Genomic DNA, 23,327 nt, shown 5'->3' with positions numbered 1-23,327 from the left:
AGGAAGATTTCTTAATTGAAACGCTCAGTAGCACACAAAGGGCTAGCCACACTCGACCTTTGCTTAATGGTATCATGAGACATGCCGATAATATTTTTAAAGAACCCTTGCCTGCTCGTATTCTCACACCCAGAATAGACCAAAAATATAAGCCTGCTCCCTCAGATCCAGCGTTTATTAAAGGGCAGTGCCACAAGACTCTTTGGTGGTCTCTAATGCCCGTAAACGGGCCAATTCACAAACTACAGACCGAGTCAAAACTGTTGGATGCCTCTGGTAAAGGAGTAGCCGCTCAAGCAGCAAATCATTTGCGCATTGCCAACACCCAAGCCCTACTAGCCAGGTATGATGGGGCACACTGAGACGAAATGGAGCAACTGCTCCAATACCTTCCAGATGAGCCCAAAGCAAAAGCACAAGCTTTAGTGCAGGGAGGGAAGGTCATATCCAATTCATCAATTAGATGCGCTTCAGATGCTGCAGACACCGCAGCTCGAGAGATCAACACCATTGTATTATTAAGAAGGCATGCATGGGTAAGGATTTCTGGTTTCAAACCCGAAGTACAACAGTCCATTTTAAATGCTCCTTTCGACGAGGAGCATCTCTTCATGCCTGAAGTAGATAAATCATTAGAAAATATTTTTTTTAAAGATACAGAAGTAGCCAAGTCCAGGGACCTCTGCAGTCCCCTTCTAATGGTGGCTCCTTTCGTTGCTCTTTCTATCCTGGAGGGTCTGAAACCATGTTCAGATAATACTACTGCCTCGTACAAAGGCAACAATAAACCTTCCTCTACAAGAGGTTTCTTTAGAGGAGCGTACACAGGTAACAACGGTAAAGGTAGGGGCAAAGGTTCCACACCACGTAATTCCCCCTCCCCTAACCAGGAGTGACTTGCCTGCACCCCTCCCCCCCCCTCCCTTAATCATTTCACCCCTGCCGTTGAACGTCTTCTACAATGTCTCCCCATTTGGCAATCTATTACCACAGACAAACGGGTGTTAGGAATTATCCAATATGATTATTGCCTGGAGATTACTGACAATCCTTCCAAACATTCCTCCACGCTCTCACAAAATGTCACCAGAACATTTACACCTACTCAAACAGGAAGTCTAGTCTCTCTTGCTGAAAAGAGCCATAGAGCCTGTACCGTTACAATATCAAAGGCCAGACGTGTACTCCCTATATTTTCTAATTCCCAAAAAGGATGGCTCTTTGAGACCTATACTGGACCTCAGAGAGCTAAACCACCACATACTGTCAGAACATTTCCACATGGTGACACTTCAACAAGTGCTCCCACTTCTACAACAGGGCGACTTTATGTCGACTCTAGACTTAAAGGACGCATATTTCCACATTCCAAATCATCCCGCTCATCGAAAATACCTCAGATTCATGATAGCAGGCACCATTATCGATTCAAAGTACTACCATTTGGAGTCGCCACTGCTCCCAGGGTATTTACTAAATGCCTGGCAGTAGTCGCAGCCCATCTGAGAAGACCGAACATCCACGTCTTCCCATACCTGGACGACTGGCTCATCAAAGCCAGCACTTACCAAATGAGTCTCCAACACGCTCCAGCCACTATTCACTCACTTCACCAACTAGGATTTACAGTGACCGCGTTGAAGTCTCGCCTAGAGCCTTCCAACTCACAAACCTCTCTGGGAGCCTCAATAAATGCTCACAAAGCCCTGGCCCCTCCCAATGCAGCCAGAATTCACAGCATTCAGTCCCTTCCCACTCAGTTTCAACCCAACCAATCATTACCAGCGAGAGTATTCATGCAATTGCTGGGGATGATGGCGTCTTGCATTGAAATTGTTTCCCACGCAAGACTTCACATGCGTCCCCTTCAAGAATTCTTAGCTAGTCGGGGAAACCAGTCCCAGGGTGAGTTGACCGATCTAGTATTGGTAGATGGCCGCACTCGTCGTTCTCTGCAGTGGTGGATCCCACAAAACGTATCCAAAGGGCCGCCCTTCCTTGACCCTGTTCCACAGACAGTGCTAACAGCAGAAGCATCGCTCATTGCTTGGGGCGCTCACCTACAGGATCGCACAATCCAAGGGTTATGGACTCTAAAGTACAGGAGCCTACATATCAATCACTTAGAGCTCCTAGTAGTGTTTCTAGCGCTCAGTGCTTTTCAAACTCACCTCATAGGCAAAGCAGTCCTAGTCCGCACAGACAACATGACAGTGATGTATTATATACAGAAACAAGGCGGAACACACTCTTCAACTGTCACGCCTAGCACAAGCCATTTGGAAATGGGCTATACACCACAAACTTTATCTCCTAGCAGAACCTCTTCCAATAGTAAACAATCAGATTGCAGACCTTCCTAGCAGACAGAGACCGCAAATCCACGAGTGGGAACTTCATCCCCAGATTCTCCTCCCCTACTTTCAGGAATGGGGATTTACTCACATAGACCTGTTCGCCACCGCAGAAAACGAAAAATACCCAAGCTTCGCCTCCAGCTTCCCACACCAGCTCTCCAAAGGCAATGCCCTATAGATGAACTGGTCAGGGATATTTGCCTACGCTTTTCTACCTCTCCCACTCATTCGCTTAGTAGTTCGGAAGCTCACATAAACTTCACGCAAACTGATTCTTAAAGCTCCCATATGGGCACACCAACCGTGGTTCACCACCCTGCTAGAGCTCTCAGTATTTCCAACCAAAAAGTTGCATCTCACCTCCAGTCTCCTCACTCCGTGCCACGGAGAATTCGGGTATCCGAATAACAAAGAACTCAAGCTAACGATTTGGCTCCTGAAGTCCTAGAGTTAGGTTATTTACAATTAACACCAGACTGTATGACTATCCTAAGAGAGGCTAGAAAGCCTACTACTAGGGTATGTTATGCAGCAAAATAGAAACGGTTTGTTATCTATTGGAACAATATCAATCCCCTTGATGCTTCAGTGCAAAACATCATCTGTTACATTTACAGCAATCTGGACTAGCCTCTATATCTATTCCCGTACATCTAGCAGCAGTAGCTGCACACCTACAGAACAGACAACACCTGTCTCTATTCAGAGTACCAGTGATTAAAGCCTTTATGGAAGGACTAAAAAGAGTAATACCACCAAGAGCTCCACCTGCACCGGTACGGAACTTGAACATAGTCCTTACAAGGCTCCTGGGTCCACCATTTGAACCAATGTACAGGTGTCAATGACCATTCCTCTCATGGAAGCTTGCTTTTCTCATTGCAATCACTTCAATAAGGAGAGCTGGTGAACTTCAGGCATTAACTATTAAGAGCCTTTCTTCCAGCTTCACAAAGTCTAAGTGGTTCTTCAAACCAATCCCAAATTTCTTTCTAAAGTAGTTTCTGCTTTTCATATCAATTAATCAGTCGAGTCACCTGTGTTCTTTCCTCAACCTGATTCTGTAGCAGAACGAGCTCTACACACACTATATGTTAGAGCTCTACTATATTATGTCGAAAGAACAAAAGAATTTCACAAGACAAAACAGTTTTTTGTTGCTTTTTTGCCGCCACACAAAGGCAATCCCATATCTAAATCAGGCTTGGCAGTTCGGGCTGGACTGTTCCCATGAGGCACAGGGTCAAGGCTGATTTGCATATGGCTGGGTTCAAACTGGAACGGCATGGTGAGCAAAAAAACGATGGATTTAGGCCCAGATCTCTGTACTGGGGTGAATGTATGACATTGTTCTGCATTCTGTCCATCAACTGTTGTTTTTGCATATCTAAGTCGGGCATAGCAAGGCAAATCGTGAAATGTACCCAAACATGTTATGTTAAAGCGAAAAGAACTCTAATATTACCCCCTAAAGCGCATTCCACTTGCAAAATAGTCTACTACGGCCTTCTTAGGGAATGTTCCCTTAGCTGACATCTGTTAGGCAGCAACAAGGTCTACACCGCACAGATTCACAAAACACTATTGTGTGGATGTGTTAGCGAGGCAGCAAACTGATGTAGGCCAGGCAGTACTTAAAAGACTTTTTCAAACAACTGCAACAGCTACAGGTTAGCCACCGCTTTGGGAGTATACTGCTATATAGTCTATGCAAAGCATGTGATCTACAGCTCACATACCTCGAACGGATGTTACTTACCCAGTACACATCTGTTCTTGGCATATAGAGCTGTAGATTCACATGCGCCCACCCGGGAAACTATAGTTGTTGCTATTTTACATTCATATGCATGGACATCTCTATTCTAACTCCATTCTCACCCTCTGCGGGAAAACAATCTAACAATGGAGTCGATGCCCATGCGCGCTATCACCGAAAGTAGGAGTAACCTTACCTCGTGACTGGAAAGACTTCTTCGAAGAAAACAACTTGCAAACATCCGGACCCAACATTAGATGGCAGGAGTATGCAAAGCATGTGACTCTACAGCTCTACATGCCAAGAACAGATGCTTACTGGGTAAGTAACATCCTTGTCTGCCATTGGAACAACTTTATGGCTTGGTGTATTGAGAAACACATTGACCCACTTCTGTATCCCTGGCCGAAATGCTGTTGTTTATTTTATCCTTAGCCCAACAAGGCCTTGCTCTGGGCACAGTTAAAGGGTATCTTTTGGCCTTCCCTGCATTCTTGCGATTGGTGGAACAATCCTCAGTTTGTCAGTAGTGACATCAAAGGACTTCAGCCATATGTTTCCTCTTAAACCTTTTGTTATTTCCAAGTGGGATCTTAATTTGTTTGACATTTTTGATGTGTTCTCCCTTTGAACCCATGCATACCTGTCCTCTCAGACTTTTGACAATAAAAGCAGTGTTCCTTATGGCCATATCTTAGGCCAGGAGAGTCGACGAACTGCAGGCTGTTTCTTTCCAACCTCCCTATACATGCTTCTTCCCGGACAAACTGGTTCTCCGAACCCATGCCTCCTTTCTACCGAAGGTTTCAAGACCCTTTCATGTCGACCAAACCATCATGCTGCCGACTTTCTTTTCTCTTCCCCATCCCTCGAAGCAGGAAGAGGGACTCCACCACCTGGAGCCTAAGAGGGCAGCGTCCTTGTATGTATAGACCGTACCAAGGAACATAGGGTGGGCAAGTAACTCTTTGTAGGGTTTGCTGGATCAAAGAAAGTGAATACAGTGCGGAAACGGACCATCTCCAAATGGATAATACTCTGCATTAAGGTCTGCTGAGCATTGGCCAGGAAGCAACCCCCGGAGGGCTTGCAAAATCATTCCACCTGAGCCAAGGCTGCGTTAGTCCCTGTCCTGGATATCTGCCAGGCCTCTATGTGAGCCTCTTTGCACACGTTTACCATACACTACTGTCTCGACAGTCAGATCTGTCGTGACTGGCATGTCTCCTGTTCAGTCCTCCAGGTCTTGTGGCTCTGAGCCAGTGTGCAGTCCTACCTTTGGGGAGGTATTGTTTTCGTATCTATACTAAGGAAAGGAATCTATAGCTAGAAGTCTCTATCAAACAAGTTACTTACATTCTGTCTTATCTGGTAGAGACTCCATCGTTCTGCAAATTCCTCATCGATCCTCCCGTTCTGCAAACTGAACCTCTGCACCTAGAAAGGCCTGTTTGGATCCTTAGAATCTGCACACTGATCATCAATCAGTCAGTATATTTGTAGAGTGCTTCCTGTTACCCATGAAGGTTTCCAGGCGCTGACTTCTGCCGTGGTTCTGTGATTCTCGTGCTGAAAAAGTCACAAACTGAAGTCGCATCGCTGGGGTGGCACCTATATAGGCACTGCGCACATTATATCCGGCACAGCCGGCATGGAGCCATTCAGCGCCACCTACGGGCCTTCGGGGGTACTGCTCAAGATTTTCTGGATCCAGTTTTACGCCTGTGGAATGGAATCTGCAGCTTAATAGTCTCTACCAGAAGAGGCTTTACCAGAGGTAAGTAGCTTGTTCTCCCAGTTGATTCAGTCTCTCGGCATGAACCATTTTTTCTGAAATCTCTGATGTGCAAACTCCCTTTGGGCATGCTTGCCTTTTTTTTTTTTTCTTTTAAAGACCTCTTTCTGCTCATCTATGCTTTGTCTTCTCTTCTTCTCGTACAGTTTATTCCTCTTTACTTGAATCAGATGACATACAGTTGCCCCTAAAAGGGGCATTATGAGGGGGATGATCAGTGCAATGTAAGATGTCCAGCTTCTAGGCCAAGAGTGATAGAAGCCTTGCACTTCATGTGAACTGAACTCCCCAAAACATCCCACTCTCTCCTCGCTGCTTGTTTGACTGAACACAGACTACTTTATTGAGGCTGGTGGTGTGTAAAGCCTTTGTAACTGTTTGGGACCTGAATGCCCCAGAGTTCTACACATAGTCTGGAACAGGCATTCCTGTATGACCCAGAGTTCTACACGCAGTCTGGAACAGCCATTCCTGTATGCCCCAGAGTTCTACAGGCAGTCTGGAACAGCCATTCCTGTATGCCCCAGAGTTCTACAGGCAGTCTGGAACAGCCATTCCTGTATGCCCCAGAGTTCTACACGCAGTCTGGAACAGCCATTCCTGTATGACCCAGAGTTCTACACGCAGTCTAGAACAGCCATTCCTGTATGACCCAGAGTTCTACACGCAGTCTAGAATAGCCATTCCTGTATGCCCCAGAGTTCTACACGCAGTCTGGAACAGCCATTCCTGTATGCCCCAGAGTTCTACACACAGTCTAGAACAGCCATTCCTGTATGCCCCAGAGTTCTACACGGTCTAGAACAGCCATTCCTGTATGCCCCAGAGTTCTACACGGTCTAGAACAGCCATTCCTGTATGCCCCAGAGTTCTACACGGTCTAGAACAGCCATTCCTGTATGACCCAGAGTTCTACACGGTCTAGAACAGCCATTCCTGTATGCCCCAGAGTTCTACACACAGTCTAGAACAGCCATTCCTGTATGACCCAGAGTTCTACACGCAGTCTAGAACAGCCATTCCTGCATGACCCAGAGTTCTACACGCAGTCTAGAACAGCCATTCCTGTATGCCCCAGAGTTCTACACGGTCTAGAACAGCCATTCCTGTATGCCCCAGAGTTCTACACGCAGTCTAGAACAGCCATTCCTGTATGCCCCAGAGTTCTACACGCAGTCTAGAACAGCCATTCCTGCATGACCCAGAGTTCTACACGCAGTCTAGAACAGCCATTCCTACATGACCCAGAGTTCTACACGCAGTCTGGAACAGCCATTCCTGTATGCCCCAGAGTTCTACACGCAGTCTGGAACAGCCATTCCTGTATGACCCAGAGTTCTACACAGTCTAGAACAGCCATTCCTGTATGACCCAGAGGTCTACACGCAGTCTAGAACAGCCATTCCTGTATGACCCAGAGTTCTACACGGTCTAGAACAGCCATTCCTGTATGACCCAGAGTTCTACACGCAGTCTGGAACAGCCATTCCTGTATGCCCCAGAGTTCTACACGCAGTCTGGAACAGCCATTCCTGTATGCCCCAGAGTTCTACACGCAGTCTAGAACAGCCATTCCTGTATGCCCCAGAGTTCTACACGCAGTCTAGAACAGCCATTCCTGTATGACCCAGAGTTCTACGCAGTCTAGAACAGCCATTCCTGTATGACCCAGAGTTCTACGCAGTCTAGAACAGCCATTCCTGTATGACCCAGAGATGTAAAACTTCTGAATAAGCAATTCTAGTTCAAGCGATTCATTTTTCTACTAGTTAGCGAGAGGTATGCTGCTGGGAAATACAAGAGGATCAGTCGGGTTTTTTTTGTTATACTTTTTCTGTTGGGATTAGATTGACGATTAGTCCTCTGAAGCGGCGTTAAAGATGTTAGTTTCCTACTCAGCGCTGTGAGGAGGACAGATGCTTCTAGTAAGTGTGGCTGGGCAAGGGATTTCTTGTGTTCTGTACTTGCCTCAAATATACAAACTATAAACTGGGCAGTACCTGGAATGTAAGCAAAGCCAGCCCACAATGTGGATAACACGATCGCCTTCCAGCTGAGCTGCCCTTCTCTGCCTGAGGCAGTGACTTTAAAATGTGTCTGTAGTGATGACTGTGATGGGTAATCGTTCTGCACATGTGGCGTTTGCTGATGCTCCATCTTTCTTCACTGCCTTGTTTTTAGGGAGTACTTGGCAATATTTAAGAAGACTGTGGCAATGCACGAAGTGTTCCTATGCAGAGTTGCAGCTCATCCGATTCTAAGAAAGGACTTAAATTTCCATGTGTTCTTGGAGTACAACCAGGATGTAAGTACTGGCCCTTTCTGTAACTGGGCTTGGTTGTCTGAAATGTCCATTAATGGAACTGATTGTCTATGAATCTGGAGCCGGCTTCTGAACAATTGCTGCTTTGTGCACCAAATCACACTTGGATGGATGCTGTTGGAAAGTGCATCTATCATGTGTCTGTTCCTTCTAACTGGATGTCCTGGCATGTTGCCGTCTAGGAGACGGCTAAACAGCTGCACGTGCGTGTGTGGGAGTCCCTGCATAGTAACAAGTAGTCCAATCCAGTGGCATATGTAACCTGCTAGTAAGGCCGTAGTAAAATGGCACAGAAGGTGCACCAGTGTCATGAACGTGGGGAAATAAATGATGCGCTACAACGTGACCTTACATCATCCACTTGCCGGACTTTATAAGTATGTGTTAGGCGCTGCTTTGCCGTCTGCTGCAAACACAAAAAGAAACCATTTTTATCACCTGAAAAAAACCTACTTTTTGATGCTGAATAAGTTAAGCCTAAATAGTGCTTTGGAGACCGCTTGGCCTGGGAGCGTAATGTAAATGAGAAAACATAGCCAGTATTGGGGTTGGCATCTCCCTCCTGCGACCAGAATTGAAAAGGTACTTCACTATATCCATTTGAATAATCTTTCGCTGCTGAACACAAGTCGCATTTTTCATATTTTGGCCCTAGAAAGGTCCAGGGAAATAATCTGTGAATGTTTTACTTCGCAAACGTCTTGCTCAGCGTTGGCACAGTAGTTTTATTTTCTAAGTATGCCCAAGAAAGGAAGCTGTCCATCTCTTGCTGAAGCCTAGATTGTCATCAAATCGGTTCTCCTAGGTGCCCCTTCCTCTAGTGATTGCAAGTAACTCGCCTGCTCTGCTTGTTAACAGTGTAATACCTTCCTGGGGAGAACAAAGAAGCTTGACTGTGCAGCTTTTCCATCAGGAAAGCACGAGCCACAGTTCGTTATCTTGGGTATGAAGGGAGTGCAGTGACAATCGACTGATACACAAAAAGATAGATGATCCCACTGAACTGGACACCAGACGAATGGTCACCCAGGCTCTTATCACAAGAAGACTTGATTACGAAAACGCCCTCTACTTCGGAATCCCAACCCATGTCCTATACTGACTCCAAACCACCCAGAACGCTACCACCAGACTCCTCCTGAATATTCCGCAAAATAACCACATCTCTGCACACCCTAACAGTCTCCACCCGCTCCCAGTCCAGGAAAGAGAAGTTCAAGCTACTCACCCACACCTGCAAAGCTCTCTACAACACCGTCCAGCTTACCTCAACCAACGGGTCAACTTCTACCAGCTCACGAGACACCCTTGATCTACATCCCAGTCAAACATTAACACCTCCCTTGCATCAAGAAGACCAGAAGCTGAGGACGCTCCTACTCATACCTCGCAGCCAAGACCTGGAACGACCTCCTGAAGCACCTCAACCTCCCGCTCCCTCATGGGCTCCAGAAGGAATGTGAAGACCTGGCTCCTCAGACGAAACAGACATGATCTCCTTCTCCCCCGAAGGCCTGCCATACTCGGGTGATTATCTTGGCTCTACAAATTCACATACATATTTTTGCAGTAAAGTAATTTTTGCGGTGGGCCTTTTCTTGAAATTGTCTAATTGTTGATCTGCTGAATGGGCTCATCCTGTAGCTCTAATTAAGGCACTGCCATTCTTTGCACAAGTCCAATTTAGCCCCCAGATTTAGAGAATATTGTGCTGTTTCTATAATAGAGAAGATGGCTTCCTTATTAAATTTGCTTTTCTAGTTGGATAAGTGAATATTTGTTCCAGGCCTTTGAACCCAATGGTGTTATTTTATTCAGCCACACAAGGCTTTTCAGATGTGGGCATCATGGATTTTAAGAGCTAGTCTTGTAGAGTCCTGTCCTTCCAATCAGTTTTATAATTGGAGGTTTGGACAGGAGCCAGTGCTGCTGTTTGTTGTCGAAGGTATGTCTACAGATTGGTCATTTGAGTCTCCCTGCTTCCGACACAGGGGCTGATGCCTCGCCCTCTGCCACAAGAGTTCTTTCAATGTAGAATTGTAGTAGTTATATTTCTGTTTAAGTGATGTGCCAATCTCCCTTTTTAAAACCCTTGCACAGCAAATGGCAACCTGCCACTTTCTTCCCTCATCGGTTTTACAGTCTGAGGTTTCCCTTTGCTTCTTTCAGTTGAGTGTCCGTGGGAAAAACAAGAAAGAAAAGTTTGAAGACTTCTTCAAGAACATGGTGAAGTCTGCGGATGGAGTCATTGTTTCCTCCACAAAGGTGAGGTGGGCTTTTGAGACCGGGTGCACGGTCCTGGGGATCCCCTGAAAATGATGCCCCAGCCACGCTTTCTCCTTAGCCTTTCAATGCAGTCGAGTCGCCGATGTTACGCTCCCATGATAGGCTTTTAGCATATATCGGGTTCCGCTCTCCCATACAGGAGGGATGTTCATAGAACAGATGGGGTAGTGGCTGAGAATCCAGGAGTGACGGACGCTGCTGTGCACGGTGGACAGCAGCTTCCTTTGACATTGTCCTCCAGCTTTCATGATCTTTCGTCCGTAATGCTTCGGTTTAGTGAACAGGCCAAAGAGGTATGGCCGCCAAGGAGTAGGAGCATCTACGAGGAGCTCCTGGTTTGGGGATCACCCAAAGATTACTATCCCCGTTTAAACCTCCGCTCCACCCCGTTCCTCGCTGGAACTAAGCTCGCAACTAAACGACCTACCTGGGGAGATACAATCGTCGAGTCTTCCCTCGCCGACTCGGACTGCGGACCGCATCTGGGTTCCCGTCGGACTGCGGACCGGCTCCTTCGCTGCTCCTGATTTGCGCCGGTCGCCGCTGGGGGCTGCCTGCACCGGGCGTATCTGTACCACCGAGACCTTCGACTGCGACCTCCACCAGTGGTGCCGACTGTGGCCATGGTGCACCGCTCAGCCGCCGAGAGCCCTGCACGGCTCCCACTGACTCCGCGACCCCAGCTGCTGATCCTGTTGAGAGATCGCCGCCCTGCGAGATGTCCCGCGATCTCACCGGCCCCAGCGCTACAGGTATGACGATCTGACGATCTGCCCTCGCCTTGCCTGCTCCTGCTGCTGGAATCCGTCGCTGCGATCTGTGAAGCGGCTTGGTTCCCTCACCTCGCCTACCATTGGAGTCCTTCGCTGCCTGTGCCCCGGAACGCGCTTTCCACGTCCCGCCCTCATTTCCCCAGTGCTGCGGTTCTGCAGCTGACCAGCGCTCCTGCTCTGCCCTCGCCTCCACCGTCTGGATGGCCTGGGGGCCCCCTGCACAGCTCGAACAGGGCCCTGAACCTTCCTGCCTGACTCCAAAATGGCGCCCGTCCAGGACATCCTCATTAGTCCCTCACTGCCTGACCCTAAGATGGCGCTTCCCTTGAAATATGCTGTTCTACCTCCTATAGTACTTCACTGCTACCTAGGACATACCGCTGCAGCCAACACTTTCGCAGTTCCTACTCCGGGTCTGAACATTCCAACCCGGCTAGATGCCCCGGACCCGTTCCTAATGCTGCCTCCAACGTCCGCTATCCCTACACCCTGCTCCAGTGCTATACCCGCAGACTTTGTCCCTATGAACCTGCGCGCAACAGTCTCATATCGCTGCCAACCACACCTGCGCCTGCCCTTCACTTCTGTCTCACACTCTAGTGTCCTTCCCCATGCACGCTTGTGACACGAGAATCCCTCCTGCGAGCCCTGCTGCTCCCACACCAGCCTAACTAGAGATCCAGCCCTACCGCTACCCCACTAGTCTCCTCCCTCTTCAGGGCCCCTCCTCAGCCATCATGTCCCGCCCGGCCATTGCAAAGGCGGGTGACAATGCCTTCACTCTGGTCTACCCCCCCAACCTTTCCAAAACCGCTGCTAAATCTTTCAAACACACCACCCTAAAAAACCACCCAGAGACATTGATATCAGACCTCCGCGTCAACCCGGGCAGTGGCACCTGCATAAACGACCTTATCTTCTACTCGAAAAAAACCGCTGCCTGGCGAAAAACCCTAACACACCTTCTGAATGTTCACTCATCTAAAAACATTCCCTATGGCACCAAACTTACTATTACTCCCTCTCCTACCCTCAGAGCAGACCTTACTATCACCCTCTACAAAAGCGGCATAGTCCTGGTCCAAGCCACACCTAATAATCTTAACAAATTCGCTGACCGGTTCACCCTCCTCAGAAACCACGTTCACGATACGGACAGGAGAACTGACTCCATCACCAGCAGCCCTCCGTCCTACCCGCCCACTATGCCTAGCAACCTGCATACCCCCACTACAGCCCTCACCATAGTTCCTCCTTCCCCTCCCAGCATACTCTGCGATCCTTACCATGGACCCCCCCCCTACCCTAATATCGGCTCCTGAACCCTCGCCCCCCTCCCTGCCAACACCCCCAGCCCTCATCGACCTAGAAGCTTTGCACTCTAGAGCATCCACCCTAACTCAGAGCATCCACTGCTCCATTCTGGACCTTACGAACCTCTTGCACCTCGCTGAACTCTCCCTCGCGAACCTCAAACCTCATCCACCCCCCCCCCCCCCCTCAGTCAAATGCGCCCCCCATGCTCCCTCTCCCGCTTCCCTTAAGACACCTTCGCCCGCGCAAGCACCCCTGCCGCATCTCTGAAGCGGAATCCCGAGCTCTGGCACTCTCCTACAATTCCCCACCCACCTCCCCTACCCCAGCTGACCTCACTGAAGACGAAATCCTTGCTATCCTCCAAGATTACAATACTGCCCTTGCCAACCCCTGCCCCCCAGTCACAGGTCATGCACACCCCATCAGCACGGTCACCATCAACCCCAACAGGCCAACCACACGACGTAACAGAAATGTGGTTAAAAGCAATCTTGCGCCAATTCTTCCATCCTCCCAGACACCTGACACTTCCCCAGACCCCCCACTATCAGGTCTCCTAATCAACTGTCGTTCAGCAGTTAAACATGCAGCCGATATCGCTGACCTCATCCTGCACAAAAACCTGGACTTAGCTATTCTCACGGAAACCTGGCTAAATGAATACTCCTCCCCTTGTCTGGACTTATTAGTCCCTCCTAATTACAACATTGCTAGGCTAGACAGGCAGTCGAACAGAAAGGGCGGAGGCCTCGTCTGCATCTACAGATCCTCCCTCCTGGTCAAGGAACTCGGAACGCTCACTACCGACTCCTGCGAGTATCTCTCACTCTCCCTCACCAACAACGCCCTTCACCTTTGTAACTTGCACATTTTTTACCACCCCCCTGGCTCTAATGACTCTTTCACCGATCATCTACTGGAAGTCATCACCTCAAAAATTTCCTCTAATTCCAAAGAGATCTTCCTCGGGGATTTCAATCTCCACTGGAATGACCCCAATGACCCTCACGTCAATACCATCAAAGACCTCCTAAATGACCAAGCCCTGACTCAATCCTGCTCCCTACCAACTCACTCAAAAGGAGCCACCCTGGACTGGATCATATCCAAGGACTCCGTAGTCAAACTCATCTCTATCGACCCTTGTGACTGGTCCGACCACCACACCATCTCCTTCATCCTACCCGGATCAATCAAGACTAAGCCCCCACAACCGATGATTCCCAAACGCTGGATCAGGGACACCAAAAATCTGGACCTTACGAAGCTGGAGGCTCGCTGCAAACTTGAGCTCTACCCGACCTCGAACACTACCACAATCAATGTCCTCTTTGACCATTATTCGGCGTCTATGTCGAACATTCTAGACGACCTTGCCCCCCTGAAACTAAAGAGAACACAAATCAAAGACAGAAACCCCTGGTTCTCCGCCTCCCTCAACTCAGAGAGAAGATCCCTACGTCAAGCCGAAAGAATATGGAGGCAGCACCCATCTACCGAGCACCTCAAACTTCTCCGGCAGGCAAGAAACTCCTACAACAGACACATCCTCAACTCAAAAAAAGATTATTTCAGATCCGAACTGGGGAATGCCACGAATAGGCCCCGCAAGCTCTTTGAACTGGTTAAACTTCAATCAAACAAGCTGGCCAAAACCCCTAAAGAATCACCGAAATCTCTTATATCGTCGGATGAATTCTCCTCCTTCTTCGCCGAAAAAACTGCCTCCCTAGGAATCGAACTTAGTACCGCCTCTTGCGCTCAACCCCCTCATGACCAACTGCCTCCCCATGCACCCTCATCCTCGACCTTACCCAAAAACGAAGCTTGCTGGACTGACTTCAAAATCTACGACGAAGACTCCATTGCTAAAATCCTCTCTACATTAAAACCAAACGACCACTTCAATGACCCGCTACCATCCAACTGCCTCGCTGCGGCCTCCCGTGCCATTGTTCCTTGCTGGACCGCGATGATCAACGCCTCCCTCCAGCAGGGATCGATTCCGGACCCCCTGAAAGCCGGCCAAGTCCTTCCTATTCTAAAAAAACCAACGCTTGACCCCGCCGCACCAGACAATTTCAGACCCATCTCTAATATACCCCTACTAGCCAAAGTGTTAGAGAAATGCGTACAATACCAGCTTAGTCAACACATCGACAACTTCCACCTGCTGGACGACTTCCAATCGGGATTCAGACCAGGGCACAGCACTGAAACAACCATGCTCCACATTGTGGACGACGCCCTCCAAGCCCTGGACCAAGGCAAAACATGCCTCCTAATCCTTTTAGATCTATCTTCCGCCTTCGACACGGTCAATCATGAAAAACTACTTGAACGCCTTAAACACAGGATGGGTCTGGATGGCGTTGTCCTTGAATGGTTCAGGTCCTTCCTCCATAACCGATCTCAAAGATTCCTCATTGACGGCAAACTATCCGCTCCCACCCCGGTCACGGTTGGAGTCCCTCAAGGCTCAACCCTGTCTCCTACCCTCTTTAATCTTTACTTGGAGCCTCTCACTGAAATTCTACGCTCCGCCAATATCTCCTACCACATGTACGCGGATGACACCCAAATTTACATCAATATCTCCTCACTCAAGGAGGCCCTCGCCCTGAACGAAACCCTGAAACTAACCGTTCAGTGGCTTGCTACTAACCAACTAAAACTCAACGCCAAGAAAACTGAATTTCTCCTGATCTCCCCATCCAAAGCCAACCCGGAGCTACAGGTGTGGTTCAAGGCCATCACAGCCCTAAATTGTCCCCCGACCATCGTGGACTCCGCCAAATCACTGGGCATATTTCTTGACTGCAACCTGAACATGCGTGACCACATTAATTCAATGGCCAAGGCAGCCAGATTCCACCTGAGCTACCTCTGGAAATTAAAACCCTTCATCGATGCTCCAGATTTGAAAATGGCAGTCCAAGCTCTAGTCATATCCAGACTGGAATTTGGATGCTCCACCCTCACAGGCCTACCCAAGCGCTCCTTGGCACCGCTAAAAGCCTGTCTCAACGCGGCTGCCAGACTACTCACCGGCACCAGGAAATTCGACCACATCTCTCCACATCTGAAAGCCCTAAACTGGCTCCCTCTAGAGGCCAGAATACAGCTGAAACTGGCGTGCATTACACACAAGGCCTTATACGCAAACTCCCCTGCATACCTTTCACAGAAGCTGGTGCTATCGGGAGGAAACAGGAAATCTCGATCCACTAACAGTCTCCTGCTCCGACCCGCCCACTTTCGCAAAAAAAGAACCTACAATAGGGCATTCACCGGGGCAGCACCAAGAATTTGGAACTCCTTCCCGCCCGCTATCAGAAGAATCCCCACTCTTGCTCGCTTCAAGAAGGAAGCCAAAACCTTCCTCATGGGTAAATTCCTGTACTAAGTCCTCCTCGAAGCAGATATGACTTGCTGCCTGATACCATGACTATTGCGCCTTCCGCAACCCTATAACCGGACTCCATCGAGTCCCAAGGGGGCCATGGTCTCTGCCAACCCTAGCTTGAATTTTAGTTCTCATGTGTGCTCCCTTTGCCCCCATGCTACCTCATCCCCCCCCCTTTATGCTATATTTCTTTGCTTTTGATACTTTACTGTTTGCACTGTTTCTCTATGATGTTTTTTTCTTTCCTGTTAACCATGTAAAGCGCTCTGATACCCTCATGGGTCATGTTCGTGCTCTATAAAACACTAAAATAAATAAATAAATAAATAAAGGATTGCGGCTTATAAGAACCTCCATGAAGCAGCACCGTTGTAAGAGGTTGAGAGCATGAACTCTCTGCTGTATACAACAGTTCATTACGTCCCCTTGTGCAACACATTTGACCTCTAGTCACAAATGTTAACCAGTTAAATGACTGCACCACTAAAGGTGTTTGGATTCATCCTGCCAGACTTGTTTGAGACCCAGTATTTGACTGCTTGTGAGAAGCAAGATTTGTGTCTAGAAGGTATTTGTTGGGGGAGGAAGGAATATTCTGCTTCGAAGACTTGAGGGGTGGGAATGGCAATAAATACATGGTGATTCGTAGGCCCTTCTCAGAATGGTGCTTTATACAGAAGAAACACATGAGGGTTTAAAGCACTCTTCATATTTTGCCCTGAAATTGCAGTGGTGTCTCTGTCCTTATGGTTCTTCTTGTCTTCTAGGACGTCGATGATTTTTTTGAACACGAAAGAAACTTCCTGGTGGAATATCACAACCGAGTGAAGGACGCCTCCATGAAATCCGATAAAATGACTCGGGCACACAAAAGTATGTAACTTGCACAAGATACAAATGTAGAATGGACATGGAAATCCCATCTCCAGTGGTTCTCGCGCACTGGCCTTGAGGGGGAGCCTCCTTCAGTGCCTGTGGAGCTCGGCCTACAATTTATTAACTTTGTGTCTATTTTAAGGTTCTGTATGGCTGAAAACACACTATTTCTGATAGCAGAACCTGAAGCCATTTTGGCGCAACTTACAGTCCCAACTCCTTTTTAGGTCTGTCATTAACCAAGCACCTTTAATATTACTAAAATTATACATTCAGTTTACTTACTTATAAATGCTTTCAGCTGCTATCTTTATACATCATTCACTTCTTTAATTCTGCCCACCACTGCGTACAGTATGGGGCATGGGTCCGCCCACTTCAGCCATTGGATAACATACCAGTTAGTGACATTCTCCCCTTTTACAAGTAGTACTTACACCCACAAAGTAGGTCCCTTCATTGCCAGAGGGGGGGTGTGGTGTGTGTGTGTGTGTGTCTATAATAAATATTTTTGATTGTAGACGTTGGTTTGTGTTTTTGTGAGAGCCCAGCTGCTTCCTCAACAATAAAGGTTTACAAAAAATAGGACAAAACCACCATTGACAAACCCAAAAGGCTGACAGCCAATGTTAGACCTGTTGGTTTTGCCACTGGTTTTTTTATGTTGGTTTCTGAACCAGCCTCTCTGGCTTGGAGTGTACAGGGTTAAACGGATATATTTGGAACACAAATTGTGAGAATAGTGTTTAGTTTCAGAGTTCTGCACTGGGTGTTGGACTTGTTTCTGCCTTAAGGTGTTCTTTAATTCTGTGGAAGTCGCAGAGGAGTACTGGGTTTATTGGGCTGTCCCTGTTAGTGTTTATTTGGCATGTTCTGTTGGTAATCAAGTTGTCTTACTCGGTAGGCAGCCCGATGGCTTTCAGGGCAAATATCCGATTAGTTAATATTTTATTTATTCATTTTTAAAGATTTGAATAGTGCGAACATGACCCAAGCGGGTATCAGAGCGATTTACATACGAACTGAGGAAGACCTAGGTAAATAGCTGTGGGAGAAAAAGAATAAAAATATACATCAGGAACATATTAATATGTTAGCGGGCGACTCTGAAGTCGTAGCAAATGCCAGGTAGCGTAAACCTCTAGTTCAGCGCAGGGTTCCTCAGCAAGGCTTTCACTTCCCTTTTGAAGACAAATGCTGAGGGAATCCGTCTTGGTTCCACAGGAAGGGAGTTCATTATTCTTGGGTCAATTCCAGAGAATGTACGATTTGTAGGTTTTCATATGTTTTTATTTTTTATTCTTGAGTAGAAGTGTGGTGGTGCTCCTAGAAGGCCAGGAGGCTACCAATAGTTCGAGCTTATTTGCCAGGTGAAGGTGAGTGTTGTAGTGTAGCTCTCCGAGTCATACATGCAATTTTTAACTGGATCCTTGATTCAAACCGGACCCAGTTGAGCGATTTCAGGTCCAGAGAGATGTGGTTGGTTTTCTTAGAGCCAGTGGTGAGTCCTGTCGCAGCATTCAGCTATGCTCTAATGGGGGCTAAGCTGAGTTTCGGAAGCCTGCATAGAGTAGCACTGCCGTATTCTAGTCTGGAGATGACTAGTGCTTGCACCGCAGATTTGAAGTCATCGTGGGGAAGGTAGGGTTTGAGTTTTCTTAGGATGCTCAGTTGGTAGTTCGTTCCTTTGGTAGATGCTCTGATGTGATCCTGCACGTTTGGGTTCTTATCGAGCACAATTCCTAGTGAATTCGTGGAATCAATGATGTGAGGTGCAGTTCAGATCGGAGAGGTTTTATTTTGATAATCAATTTTTTTATTAGCTTTTATGCAAACAAAGACAAACGAGACAGCGAGACAGTGCACAATACACCAGTATCCATCATCAGCTAATAAGAAGAGGGCCCAAACGGAATGCAAGGCCCTTATGGCAACCCTCGTGGATGAAAAAGAAAAACCTAAAGCAGGTGAGAAGTTACCGTAGAGGTCAACCCAATATGTTTAGCCAATTGCCCCAAACCTTCTCAAATTTCTCAGGGCAACCCAAGGCCTCAAAAAAAGGTTCTTCTTGAGCCGTGCACCAGTCCATCCTCCTGCGCCACTTACGCACGGTGGGAGGCCCTACCTGCGACCAGGCCGCCGCTATGTCCAGCTGAGAGGTTTTTAAGCTATTTCTCAACAATCCGGGTTTGCCTAGTGGGAGAAATGAGGAGGAATTCCGTTTTAAGGGTGTTTAGTTTGTGGTGGTTAGAAGTTAGCCAATTAAAAGTTTTGTGCAGGGTTCCGTTGAGTGACTTGATATCTTCAGGGTATGCGATTTTCATGTACAGTTGGGTGTCGTCCGCATACATGTGATATTGGATGTTTGAGGCTTTGAGGATACAGTGAGTGGTTCCATGAAGAGGTTAAAGAGCGTGGGGGAGAGCGAGGACCCTTGGGGCACACCCAGTGTGCAGAGACTGGAGTTGGATAGGATTTTTTGATTGGATTTGATTCTCTGAGTTCGATTGTTAAGAAAAGAGGCAAACCATTTTAGAAGCGTGCCTGAGAGCCCCATCCTACATTCCAAAAGGATAAGTAGATTGTCATGTTTGACCGCGTCAAATGCTGATGAGAGATCAAGTAATATGAATAGGCAAGACTCGTTGTGGTCAAGCAGGGTGAGTGCGTCGTCCACTATATGAGTGATGTCCATTTCAGTGCTGTGGCCGGGACGGAAGCCCGATTGGAATTGCTCAATGTGTTTGCGCAGTTGTTTGTGTACACATTTCTCAAGTAGTTTTGCCAGGGTAGGGATGTTTGTGATTGGCCGATAGTTATTCAAGTCTTCAGGGTCTGCAGTGGTATTTTTTTAGAATGGCGAGATCTAGGCCCTCCTTTAGGCAGTCGGGGATCACACCTTGCAGGAGAGACTCATTGATGATCTTGGACCAGAGTGGGAGTAGTGATCCTATCATTTCTTTAAAGAAGTTGGGGAACGGGGGGATCATTGAAGTGATTTGAAGGTTTCAGGGTTGAGAGAATGCTGAAGATGGCAGTGTCGTTGATGGGTGTGAAATGACTCCAAGAGACAATGTTTTTAGTGGAATGACAGGGCGGAGTAGGAGGGGACGAGGGTAAGGAGGAGACGAGGGTAAGGAGGAGTCAGGAGAGGGTGTGAGATCGATCAGGGCAGACTTTAGATCTGATTCGATCTTACTCGCCTTTTCAGGGAAGAAGGCGGCAACATCATTGCAGTTTGGCTGAGGACAGGAGATGAGAGGAGATTGAGTAGGAGTGTTATTGGATTGTAACTTAATCAGCTCAAACAACCTTTTCGGGTGATTTTTGGCTTTGTCCAGTGGTGATTTGAAGGTTGCTTTCGCCGTTTTGATGAGTTTGTTGTATCTACTCCTTTTTAGTCTTTGAATTTTTAGTAGATCAGTGGATGGAGCGGATCTCCAAGCACGTTCTGCTAGTCTCATGCTGCGTCTGTCAGTATTAAGGCTGTTGGTGAACCAAGGGTTGGAGTCTTTGATGGCTTTTCTTTTTAGTTTAAGGGGGGCAGTTGCATTCAGGGCAGACAACATGGAGTTGTTGTAGTGCTCCGTGAGGTCGTGCACGTCAGCCATGTTTTCAGGTGGCGGTAGCCATGTTTGCAGCGAGATATGAGCTCATTAACGTTTGTATTTTGGAGCGTTCTTTTCCACTGTTTTTAGGTCTTGCCTGGCGAACGCAGCGCGAAGCGCTGTCGCCAGCGAGATCTATTGTTGCTGACTTGCCTCGGAAGTGGGACAGGAGATGGGCACGCGCATGGTCTCGGCGGATTTGAGTTGGTGTACGCGCTTGCTTGGTGTACGCGTTGCTCGCGCTTGCTTGGTGTACGCGTTGCTTGCATGTCGCGGATTTCAGTTGGTGTACGCGCTTGCTCGTGCTGGTGTATGCGTTGCTTTTAGGAATATTATAAACGTCTGCATTTAAAAATCCGGTCGTGTGGCGCTGGTGTACGCGGTGCTTTTAGGCATATTATAAACATCTGCATTTAAAATTCAGGTTGCGTTTGTCGCTTGAGCAATTGCACTTTTCCTGTTCCTATAAAGCGTTTTAGCGATTGCGTATTATTTCATTGGTAAACTGCTTTTGTGAGGAAAATATATTTTTGCTCTTCGTGTTTGCCGCTAACACAGGTAATGTTTACTTGTATGTAAAGTACATTTTACGGAAGACTTTCAGGTTAATGCCTATTAGTTTCTATTACTTTAAAAACTTACCACAATGCACTTGCCTGTATTTATTTGCCGCTTTATGAACGTTGTTTACACGTACTTTGTTTAGCTTATGTGCGCATTATCTTTACCTAACTTATTGATAGCGTTTAATTTACTTGTTGTGGTTTATTTTTTGCCAGGTTGCTAAACATTAATAGACGTTCTTCGTTTATCTTGCGCGCATAATTTGATTAACTAGCTTATTTATAGCATGTTGTTTACTTATGTGCTTGCTTTGTAATTAATTGTTGGTTTGAGGAGCATGGTTTAAACGTACTTGCTTTAGCTTGCGCATATGATATTTTTACCTGGCTTAATGATGGCGTGTTATGTACTTGTTGTGCAAAACCTATTAATAAGCACATATTTATTCAGTTCTATGCTAAAGCTTAGTTTGCAATATACATATTATTGCTTACAACACGTTTCGTTTCAATGTGTAATGCTTTTTAAAATACAAGATAGATAAGGTTGCTTTTATATTCAGAAGCATCTATTTTTACGCCAATATATATACAGCGCTATTAGCTTTGAAGATAATAAAATAACAATGCGCCTGTAACCAATATGTTTTACTATTTATCGTACAATATACTAAGAACATTTAATTTGTACATACATAGTTTTGCTTATGCTGTTATACCACCAAAGCGTAATACTCATTACTGAAAACCTGCATGTTGTGTCTTTAGAAATATTTAGTAATTTTGTATTACACCTCCCTCTGTTATGTTATGTGCATGCTGTAGTCTATGCTACGTTAATAAGCATCTGTTACTGTTGCATTCAAAAACATTTTCCAAACCGAGTACCTCAGATTTAGTAGATATTATAAGCGGGATGCATATCATTTTCCAAATTTCCTCTATATTTTTCCTCTCCGCTTTTCTTTCACCTTTCGGTTTTCCCATATGTTTTTGTCGCTCTGTCTTCTGCCGTATATTAGTTATTAATTAACTATATTTAGGTGCCCACATGTACCTTTCTTTTACTACTACATATACCTATACTCCGTTTTACCAGTCCACCTTGTTTTATATTATAGCAACGAAACCATATACAATTAGAACTCTCCATCATGCTGCAATTCCTAACATGCTACACACCTACTACCCAGCATTCCCCCGGCATTCCCCAAATTGCTTACTATACAACTGTCTATCTTACTGCTACTTTCGATTACATTTGCTACTGTCCTCACCGCGCCTTTATTAAACTGCATTCTCCGCTACTTTCCCAAACTTTCGGCCAAAACTCCATTTGCGTTTCGTATTTATCCCTTTGCACTCTCCTACCAACACTACTGTTTGAGTATAATCCTTACCCCCTTGCGGCCTCGCTCTTACTCTGTCTGCAGTACATAAACACTGCACCACGAACGCCGTAACTACGCCATATCTTTGGTCTTCCTGCAACATTAACTACCTTTATTTTATCCTTACTACAACTGTTTCGTCATGCTAAAACTACACGCTTCTCCCAACGTAATAATATATTAAGCCACTTACAGTTCGCAGCATTTAAAATAGCATCCGTACGAAGTTTCCATGTGCGCATCCAGCTAACGTTCGCATTGTGCTTGTGTATGGCATCGAAAGCAAAACGCTCTCAGCAGCAATGTGCACGAGCACGCCAGCGAGGTCTTATCACGTGATATTTTTTTTTTTTCTCTAGCATACGTTCAAACGGTGACGAATAGTTTTCAGATAAATGCTCGTTGTTATCAAAAATAGTCTACAAATAAAGATACGTTTTAAATTTTTGCTTTTACAATGTTGCTCTTTCGGCAACGCACTAATTAGATGCATGTTTGAACACATAACGTAAACACGTGTAAACGTGTATAAAGTCTTTGCTTAAAAGCGGAGAAACATAACAACAAAAGCATTGAAAGCATGCAGAGTATATCATTTTACAAAACTATATAATGCCCACAGGAACGAATCTTATGTGAGACATCGAATCAGCCACCATTATAACCATCACTTACCATGAATGTTTGCATGCTTGTTAAAATAAATAATTTTAATATCTTTACAAAATGTTGCTACATTGCCCACAAACTTGCATATTAGCTTGCTATACACTATAACTATTGCCATGCAGCATTATCGACATTTTGACAGCAGTGTATTATAAAGCTGTACATACTATACGCTATATTTACTATATGTTCTAACAATACTTG

The 23,327-nt window shown here is 46.5% G+C and overlaps 1 protein-coding gene across 1 annotated transcript in view; it reads left to right on the top strand.

The window, feature by feature from the left end:
* SNX6 (sorting nexin 6) overlaps positions 1–23,327 on the top strand; it is a 147,187-nt gene that overhangs the window by 64,430 nt on the left and 59,430 nt on the right. Inside the window, exons 6-8 of the mRNA XM_085627423.1 lie at positions 8,093–8,216; positions 10,404–10,499; positions 16,784–16,889. Coding sequence (XP_085483549.1) covers positions 8,093–8,216; positions 10,404–10,499; positions 16,784–16,889 — 326 coding nt within the window. The remainder of the gene's footprint in view (positions 1–8,092; positions 8,217–10,403; positions 10,500–16,783; positions 16,890–23,327) is intronic.

This window comes from Triturus cristatus, chromosome 9 (assembly GCF_964204655.1).
Source record: "Triturus cristatus chromosome 9, aTriCri1.1, whole genome shotgun sequence".
Classification (NCBI taxonomy): Eukaryota; Metazoa; Chordata; class Amphibia; order Caudata; family Salamandridae; genus Triturus; species Triturus cristatus.
The sequence above is the reverse complement of the archived record's forward strand: the minus strand, read 5'-3'. Positions and strand labels throughout refer to the sequence as shown.